The 10,301-nt window shown below is 44.1% G+C and overlaps 1 protein-coding gene across 5 annotated transcripts in view; it reads left to right on the top strand.

Moving 5' to 3' along the window:
• The first annotated feature begins 8,029 nt into the window (after nt 1–8,029).
• The window catches only part of OPHN1 (oligophrenin 1), a 691,171-nt gene continuing 688,899 nt past the window's right edge, over nt 8,030–10,301 (top strand). For 4 of the 5 annotated variants that reach the window (XM_080653524.1, XM_080653526.1, XM_080653522.1 and 1 more), the window contains exons 1-2: nt 8,382–8,696; nt 8,817–8,974. In XM_080653524.1, coding sequence (XP_080509650.1) covers nt 8,821–8,974 — 154 coding nt within the window. In that variant the 5' untranslated portion in view covers nt 8,382–8,696; nt 8,817–8,820. Of the gene's footprint in view, nt 8,697–8,816; nt 8,975–10,301 lie in introns of all 5 variants that reach the window. The other variant, XM_080653523.1, reaches the window with a different exon arrangement.

Genomic DNA, 10,301 nt, shown 5'->3' with positions numbered 1-10,301 from the left:
AGAAAATTTATTTAACAAATATTTTCTGAGTGTATTCTGTACCAGAGTTCTGAGAATATGAAGTGAAAAAAAAAAAAAAAAGACACACACACATAAAAAATTTTCATTTTCATTTGTAATGCTAACAGCAAGACACCAATGAAAAACATACATGGTATCAAAATAGGCCAAAGGAAAATCGTCTGGGAAAAAAATAAAAAGGATCCCAAGTAAAATTTATAGAAAAGATTCCTTTATTAACTTTTCGTCGAGAATATGTTCGTATATTTTCAGAAAACAACTCCAAGACCATGTGGATTCCTGCAACAGAGAGGAATTGACAGTAATCCTCCAGCCATGAAGACAAAGAGGAGAAACAGTCTAGAGATGGAAGATGCTGACGACACCTTGCCACGCTAGCAGTCAGCAGCTGTGCGACGCTGCAGGTTGCCTAGGACCAAACCAGAGAGGGTCGGACCTGCATTGCCACCATTTGTCCACCATCCAGATATCATTGCTGACATGTACATATAAAGAATTGTTGGACATTGAAACTGGGACTCAGAACTGTTGGACATTGAAATTGGGACTCAAACATTTTTGTTCTTATGTGTTTATTTCTGGTCTGCAGATACAAGATTTTTTTAAGGAAAGAAACGGGGGAGATGCCGGAAACCAATCATTCTACCACTGATGGAAGGATGTGGACAGGAAACTGGGAAGGCTGGTCAACAACCTTAATTGTTTTAATCACTCACTGTTTAGTTGAAACATTGTTAGCTGAAGCAGCCTCCAACTCTGTTTCTCCTATGTAAATTTCTGTTATTGGAATTTCCTGCCTAAAGGTTATGGGCGTATCCCATAGTCTCAATAAAAGGGATTGCAAGGCCAGAGCAAGGGGTAGTCCTTCCACTAGAGTTGGGCTCCCGCCTGGCCCCCAATATTTCCAAATTAATACTTTTCCGAGTCTCTTTTCATTTGTGTGCGGCCTTCTCCAGAACCCGAACCCTGAACAGGAACCCTGAACCACGCGGGACGTGAAAGGGGTTCCCACAATTGAAAGGTCCTATGAAATGGGTTTAGTGAATAAAAGCAAAGACAAAACAGAGGCAAAACAACCACACAACTGTGAGTTGCTCTCCCCACCTGTACCGCGCAGCTCAGATAGCTCTTCAGGCCACCTTTCTGGGTGCAACCTCTCATGGCTGTGGACTTAGATATAGGTTCCCCAGCCACCAGCAGCCCTGTGGAATTCCTTTCCACAGTTGGATGTTAAGCCTCTCCCCAAGGGATGTGGACATGGTGCAGTGCAGCTTCCTTCTGACCCTCTCAGCCCAATGGTTGGGTGTCTACCTCAAGCCCAGATCCCTGATCCTACCATTCTCCAGGTGTCCTCTGCCTTTTCCAGCTGCGAACTTTCTCACCAGCTGTGTCTAATTCGTCAATTCTAGGTGGATGCTATCCTATTTAACTGCTCCTTCTATCTGCTCCAGAACAAGGCACAAGACATATCTGCCTGTTCGGCCGCCATTTTTCCTCTCCCAAAGGTGGATTTCCCAACATCCTTTCTTGATAAAAACTCTGCAAAATGGGAATAGAGGGATCATAATTCAACATAACAAAAGCCACATATGACAAACCTACAGCCAACATTATACTCAATGGGCAAAAAACTTAAGCCATTTCCCCTAAGAACAGGAATAAAACAGGATTGCCTTCTTTCACCACTCTGGTTCAACATAATATTGGAAGTGCTAGCCATAACGATCAGAGAAGAAGAAGAAATAAAAGTGATTCAAATTGGAAAGAAGGAAGTAAAACTCTCATAAATCACAGATGACATGATACAATAATAGAAAACCCCAAAGATTCCATCAAAAAACTACTAGATTTAATAAATGAATTCATCAGCATAGGAGGATACAAAATTAACTACCAAAAATCCATGGCATTTTTTAACAATATAAGTTTGATTTTTAATGGCTTCATAATATTTTATCTCATAATGTAAAGAATATCTGTATACTTTAGCATAGTGAAATTCTTTTTTTTTTAATTTCTTTATTGATTAAGATATTACATATGTGTCCTTATTCCCCCATCTCCCCCATGCATGCCCTTACCCCCCTGTTGTCTGTGTCCATTGATTAGGCTTATATGCATGCATAGAAGTCCTTTGGTTGATCTCTCCCCCTTACCCCCACCGTCCCCTACCTTCCCTGAGGTTTGACGTTCTAATCGATGTTTCTCTGTCTCTGGATCTGTTTTTGTTTATCAGTTTATGTTGTTCATTATATTCCATAAATGAGTGAGATCATGTGATATTTATCTTTCTCTGCCTGGCTTATTTAACTTAGCATAATGCTCTCTAGCTCCATCTATGTTGTTGCAAATGGTAAGAACACCTTCTTTTTTGCTGCAGCATAGTATTCCATTGTGTAGATGTACCACAGTTTTTTAATTTTTATACATCAATAATGAACCTTCAGAAATAGAAATTAAACAAATTAATCCCATGTACCACTGCAACAAAAGAATTAAGATACTTAGGGATAAACTTAACAAAGGAGGTAAGAGACATTTCTTCAGAAAACTACAGGACATTTAAAAAATAGATAGAGGAAGATATAAACAAGTGGAAGAATATACCATGTTCATGGATTGGTAGAATCAACATCATTAAATGTCCATACTACCCGAATCAATCTGATTCAATGCAATGCCCATGAAAATAACAATGGCATATTTCACAGACCTAAAACAAACACTCCAAAAATTTATATGGAACCAAAAAAGACCCCAAATAGCTGCAGCAATCTTGAGAAAGAAGAACAAAGTAGGAAGGTTCACAATATCAGATATCAAGTTATACTACAAAGCTACTGTACATAAATCCCTGGTACTGGCAAAAGAACAGGAATATAGATCTATGGAAGAGAACAGAGAACCCAGAAATAAACCCAAGCCACTATGCTCAATTTATATTTGACAAAAGGATGGAAGAGCATACAATGCAACAGAGACAGTCTCTTCAATAAATGATGCTGGGAAAACTGGACAGGTACATGCAAAAAAAATGAAACTGGACTATCAACTTACACCATACACAAGAATAAACTCAAAATGGATAAAACACTTAAATGTAATACATAAAACCATAAAAGTCCTAGAAGAAACCATAGGCACCAAAATATCAGACATCTCTTGTAGAAAAATGTTGACCAATACATTTCCTAGGACAATGAAAGCTAAGGAGAAAAATAAACAAATGGGATTGTGGAGGGGGGGGGGCGCGGAGCTGTAAAAGATCCACCGAAGGACTTGTATGCATGAAACACTTTAAAGTATAGGAAATTAGATGAGCATGATTGTACCTAACATCAATAACATCAATGGCAATGTTGATAGTGATGAAAATATAAGTATAGGCTCTGTAAATCAAGGCTTATAGCAGAGGCTCAATAAATGCTTGTCGAATTACTGAATGAATGCTATAGGAAACCTTGATAGAATGAAAGACCATATATACCTATTCATTGGGCATCTTCCCTTAGTACCTTAATTGGTACTTGTAAAGACCATTTTGTGTATCATATATAATAAAGAGGTAATATGCAAATTGACCATCACTTCAACACACAAGATGGCCGCCCCCATGTGGTCAAAGATGGCCGCCCCCTTGTGGACACAAGATGGCCGCCACAAGATGGCCAGCAGGGGAGGGCAGTTGTGGGCGATCAGAGCAGCAGGGGAGGGCAGTTGGGAGGGACCAGGCCTGCAAGTGAATAAAAAATCTGATGAACAGAATAATCTGGTGAATATAATAGAATCAGGGGTGTAGAAAGGGAGTGGACTGACAATCCTCGGGGGGAAAGGGGTATGGGGAGTGCGGGAAGAGACTGGACAAAAATCGTACACCTATGGATGAGGACAGTGGTGGGGGTAAGGGCATGGGGTGGGGTGGGAACCGGGTGGAGGTGAGCTATGGGGGGAAAAAAGTGGAACAACTGTAATAATCTGAACAATAAAGATTAAAAAAAAATAAGACTTGATCAGCCCAGCTGGCATGGATTAGAGCATTGACCTATGAACCAGGAAGTCAAGGTTCCATTCCAGGTCAGGGCACATGTCTGGTTGCTGGCTTGATCCCCAGTGTGGGGTGTGCAGGAGGCAGCTGGTCAATGATTCTCTCTCATCACTGATGTTTCTGTCTCTCTCTTTCCCTTTCTGAAATCAACAAAACAAATATATATATGAAAATACTTGATCAGTTTTTGCTGGCTTTGAAGATGGAGGAAGGGGGCTATTACCGTGTTTCCCCAAAAATAAGACAGTGTCTTATATTAATTTCTGCCCCCAAAGACACGCTAGGTCTTATTTTCAGGGGATGTCTTATTTTTCCATGAAGAAGAATACGGTACACATTTATTGTTAAATGAAAATTAAGGAAGTTTATTACCTGTATACGGTACGGTAGTACGGTAGTTGTCAACACAAACCAGACAAACTGTGAATCCTACAGTATCAAGAATTTACTCATTTATTCAATGACAATCATGTCATCATCTTCTGGAACATCATCATAACAATCCAATTCCTGAATTTCCTGGTGAATTTCTTGTGACTCCATTTCTTTCAGAATCAGTGGACCAAACCTCTCATGTTTAGCAATAGCACTGTCTTTAAATGAGTACTTCTTGTCAAGGTAGCCTGCTCGCAGTGCATTTGCAATGCAACTGTCAGTGATTTTCTCCCATGAATTCTTCACCCAAGTCACAACTTCTTGCAGTTTAGGTCTCACAAAGTTTCCACGCTGATTTCTCTCCATTCTATTTTCAATGTAGTCATTAATTTCCATGCGCAAATTGTCTTTGAATGGCTTGTTTATTGCAATATCAAGAGTCTGGAGATAGGCCGTCATTCCTGTGGGAATCATTATCTGATCTATTTTTCTTTTGTGAAGAAATGTCTTCATGTCTTTAGCGCGGTGAGTGCTGGCTGCATCCCAGACTAGCAGACCTCTTTGGCTCCCTCACATAACAAGCGGCAGCATTAAATTGACCCACTTCCTTATAACTGCTTGTGTGGCCCAGGCTTTTTCAGTTTCAAGAATAAAAACGCCCAAAACACGTTCAATCTTTTCCTTCTTGCCCTTAGAAATGATTAAAGGTGGGATTTTAGTGCCATCCAGACGAATTGCCAAAATACAGGAAACACGTGCACTTTCGTAAGCAGTGGAGGGAATGTACGCTAAGGAGGCACCCTGCTGTTCAATTGTTGTTTGAGATGATTGGCCCATAAACACTGCAGTTTCATCCATAGCAATCATGTTGGAAAGATTGTATTTAGAGAAGTCAGCATCATCAATAAAGGACTTGAATGCAAGTGCTCGCTTAATAGCTTGAGTATCTTCCAACCTAAACAATGTTGTAGATCTTCTTAAAGACAGTTCACTTCTCTGAAGGAAATTATCCAGCCAGTGTTGTGATGCTTTGAAATCTTCGGGGGCTATGTCAAACTGTGGTGCCATTGCAAGGGCAAATTCTTGAATCTGAGCCCTATTCACAACCAAAGCCTTTGCTCTCCTGTCAACAACCCATTCACAGATCAGGTCTTCCAGCTCGGAAAATAACGGTTGCCGACCTGATCCACACTTGCGCTTTTTAGCATTTCCCTTGTCCACTTGTTCAATGAGGTTACCACACTCTGCTCGCCATTTTCGGACCAATCGGATACTCAACATCTTCTCTGCAGAAAGCAGTAAGATTTTGGCCCCAAGAGTCTTCCACGATTCCTTTCTTGTACTCCACGGAGTAGCTTTTTCTTTTTGCGCTCATTTCTAGGGGTTAAAAAAAAAGGAATTGGGGTATCAATTTGGGGGGAGGGGGATCAGTCAAAATGACACAGGGGGGATGAGAGGGGGGAATCAAAATGGCACAGGAGAATCAGAGGGGGGATTACCATTTTAGTAACCCCTTTTGATCCTCCTGTGTCATTTTGATTGCCCCCTCTGATCCTCCTGTGTCATTTTAAGTGATCCCCCTCCCCCCACCCCTGTGCCACTGAACACCTTCACCAGACATCCCCCCTACCCCTTTATTAGACATTTACCCCCTGGGGCCTGCCTGGGGACTGTCACTGGGCTTGCTGGGGCCTGGATCTGGGCTGGAGCAGGGTCTGCCAGTGACTGAGAACCTTCAGTCATCATGAAGGCAGCCGCGAGCATCAGGTAGTGTCACCAGAGACAGACCAGCACTCACCACCTTCGCCGTGTCCCGTCCGCTCTAATCCTCCTGTTCTTCTACACGCATCTGCGAAAGTCTTCTCCTCTCTCCCGCCCCGCGCTCACCGCTCACTCCAACCTCCGCTCCGCCTCCACACAGCAGTGACGTCATTGGTTGCTAGACGCCAGTCAGGGCGGCCCTAGTGACCAGTTTACGGTAAATTAATTTTCATTCTGAGACAGAGCCTGGGGGCCTTATTTTCGGGGGATGCCTTATATTTCACTCAGAAGGAAACCTGTAGGTAGGTCTTATTTTCGGAGGATGTATTATTTTCGGGGAAACACGGTATGTAAGGGGCGTGGGCAACTTTTAGAAGCTGGAAAAGGCAAGGATCTAGATATTTCTTTTTTGAAAAAATGTATTTTATAGATTTTAGAGAGGAAGGGAGAGGGAGAGAGAGATAGAAAAATCAATTATGAGAGAGAATCATTGATTGGTTGCCTCCTGCATGCTCCCTACTGGGGATCGAGCCCAAAACCCAGGCATGTGCCCTTGGCCAGAATTGAACCTGGGACCCTTCAGTCTGCAGGTTGACGCTCTATCCATTGAGCCAAACCAGCTAAGGCTAGATATTTCTTAGCTTTTAGAAAGAAGACAATCCTTCTGACATCTTGATTTTGGGTCCGTGAAATCCATTTCTGATTTCTGACTTCCAGAACTGTAGAATAATAAGTTTGTGGAGCTTTAAGTAACTAAATTTGTAGGTAATTTTTTATAGCAGCAGTAGGATACTAATCTAGGTGATTATTACTCTATTTACAACCCCTTCACTTCTGGCTTTTCTAAACTTTCTTTATAGGGTAATGTAATTTTAAACACTTCTCCAAAATCAAAATGGATCTTTTTGTCCATGTGCACACTATTTTCCAGCTCCTAGCTAATCTTAATGTCAAGGCACCCACCTGTTAAGAGTAGCCCCTATTGCCAGAGTGACTCAGTTAATTGAGCATTATTCCATGCACCGAAAGATTTTGGGTTAGATTCCTGGATCCCAGTTGGAGCGCCTGTGGAAGGCAACCAATGGATGTTTCTCTCTCATTCACATCGAGGTCTCTCTGTCTCTCTAAACATGTACTTAGGTGAAGAGGATTTAAAAAAAGAGTAGTTCCCATTCTCTGCAATGGACAATGGACAAGGGGCCTCTTAGGTTAGCTGCAAGGCTATATTCAAAACATCCTCTTTTTATGTTTGCCACTTCCACATGGAAAATCATGTGCTTTAATCAATGGCCTATGCAATGAGATGGGTCATAAAAACCGTGTTCTGAGGTCCTCTTCGGTGAAAAGTGAACTCCTAATTATGCCTTTTTTTTTTTTTTTTTTTTGGGCAGGGGGTTCTGAACTTAACATAGAGTTCCTGGAGTAGGAGTCACCCCCGCTGGTGGAAGGCCCATCATAATTAGAGCGATAGGGTAGAGAAAAAGAAGTTGGTAAGTCAGAGGGAGTTTGTAAGGAAAACAAATAAACAATCCAGCCAGATAATGGTAAATGAGAAATGGCCTTCCACAATATCTTCCCGGGCTCTGTTCCAGTTTCTGAAATTTTCCACATGAGACTCCAGGGTGGCGCACCTACCCCTGGATCTGGGCTGGGCCCCGGAGCCTGGGGCAGGCTGGAAATGCCCGTCTGGGAAAGCTGCTGCTGGGGCGGGGTGGTCTGGAGATCGATGGGAGGAGTCATGGGGCGTGGAGAGGAAAGACTACATCTCCCAGACCTCCACGCTTTCCAGCTGGAGTCCTAGGACGCTGACTGCTTCCCAGTTTCCGTAGGGAAGCGCCGGGCTACTGCACCTATTGTGTGTCGCGCTCTCGCTCACCGCTTCCCGCTCGGGTGTCTGTGGAGGAAGGCTACGTTTCATTGCCGCCTCGGCTTAACCCCTCCGGTGCCTAACAGGACAGTAAGCCGGCTCCCTGCGACCAGGAAAAACTCCTGCGAGCTGGAGGACTCCGGTAACAAGACCCTAGGGTGCAAAGAAGTCAGTTGAAGAAGGAGCACGAGTGCTAGGGCTCGGTACCCCAGCTTCGCTGGGGTGGGACAGGGGCGCTGGCTTTAAGAAGGAGGGGCGGGGAGGGGAGAGTGCAATCTGGGTTGCCCGCGGACTTCTGCAATGGAAATCTGCTAGCTCGGAAGCGAGGAGCAGGGAGGAGGGGTGGCTCCCATCCCCAGCTCCCGCCCCGCCTACACCCTGGGCGGGCTGAAGTGTCACGTTTGCAATTGCTTAAGGATCCGGCCTGTCTCTGGAGGAGACCTGGGCTGCGGTTTCTGCTGCGGGCTTGGGGAGGTGATGCCTAGTAGGGGGTATGCTGATTGCTAGGGAGCACCCCGCTGGGATCCGACTGTCTTAGTTAGCTCTCCTGGTCACCTGAAGCAATCCTTGGATCGCCAGTTTCCGGTACAGACCAGCCAGCTCTCCCCAGGAATCTCATCAGAACAGGTATCTGTCCTCCAAAGGGAGGGAGGCTGCATATAATCCATCCCATCAACTACCCCTACTGTGCCACTGATGCTCTTGGTCTTTGTATCTTTCTTTTCTCCTCCCAACCCCCGCCACCAGAACCATGGGGCATCCCCCACTGGAGTTCAGGGACTGCTACCTGGACAGCCCTAATTTTCGTGAGAGGCTCAAGTGTTATGAGCAGGAGCTGGAGAGGACCAATAAATTCATCAAAGACGTGATCAAAGACGGCAACGCGCTTATCAGCGCAATGAGAAGTAAGTGAAAAGGCTTGGGGATGAGGTGTGTCCTTCCTTGATCCGGTGGTTCCGGCCTTCAAGCTTTTTCTCACCGCTGGGGGAAGGGAGGATTTAGAACATTAGGCCTTTACCTTTAGTGGCCTTGACCTTGTAAGACACGATCTATTGCTGTGCCAGCGACCCTCTTGCTCTGCAACTATCATGGCTCATTGTTCCAAAGGGACAATCTGCCTGTACTGTCAGACATGTTTAGCACCCATGCCTGCGCAAGGGGACATCCAAGCTGACCAAGTAACGGCTCCAGCACCTTCCAAAGAATTGGGAATTAGGGTCAGCAGCTTGAGTAGTGGTTTTGCCTTGGTCTCTAGTTGCTACAGATAAGTGCGGGGACAATAAAACATTACCCATGGCAAGTTATTTTCTAAGGAAAGCACGTTTCCTCCGGTAATTTTTTGTTGTTACTGAGCTATGGTTTTGGTTAAGCTCAGTCTAAACCCAGAATTATTGGATGGCCTCACATGCCTCTGAATTCTGCTTGAGTGTGGAACAAAGACCTGCCTAGTCCCTGGCATAAGGAGCCTACCCCCCAGGGAGCAAATTATAGGGCTAGGGTTGGGAGCCATAAGACTCAAGGAACCTCACCTAGCTTGGCTTTCCCAGTGGTCACAGACAGCTGTGGGACTCCGGCCCCCCACCCCCAGTGTGTGGAGTTTTTATTTCTGCAAGTTAGCAGAAGATTTGGAGTAAGAGAAAAAATAATAAACATCCCCAACAAGAGTGCAGGCAAATCAACCATTTGTGCCAAAGTATATACCCAGAAGAATGGATAATAGTGATTGGGTGGAGTGATAATTATTTTTTTCTTTTCTTGGCTGAAAGATGATTGTGAAAAATAAAATCAGACTCACTGGCAAAAATGTCCTGTATGCTTATAAGTTTATTCTGAGTGGATTTATCCCAAACACACTGTGTCCAGGTCCAGTGTGGGGACCTTCTTAAGGCAGATGCAGCCAACCAAGAGCACAAAGGGAGAAAGGCAGATGCAGCCAACCAAGAGCAGGGAGGGAGAAAGGCTTGGAGCATCAGCACACTGGTAACTACTACCAGCTGGTATTTGTTGTGTAGCTCTTCCGATTTGCCCCTTGGAATCTGTGCTTTCCTGGCACATGCTGTCTGGCTACTTTATTTATTTATTTTTATTTATTTATTTAAAAATGTATTTTTATTTCAGAGAAGAAGGGAGAGAGAGAAAGAGAGATAGAAACATCAATGATGAGAGGAAATCATTGATTGGCTGCCTCCTGCACACCCCCTACTGGGGATCAAGCCCACAACCTGGGCATGT

Source organism: Plecotus auritus, assembly GCF_963455305.1.
Source record: "Plecotus auritus genome assembly, chromosome: X".
Taxonomy (NCBI): domain Eukaryota; kingdom Metazoa; phylum Chordata; class Mammalia; order Chiroptera; family Vespertilionidae; genus Plecotus; species Plecotus auritus.
Note: the sequence above shows the minus strand (reverse complement) of the source record. Positions and strands in the feature narration are given on the sequence as shown.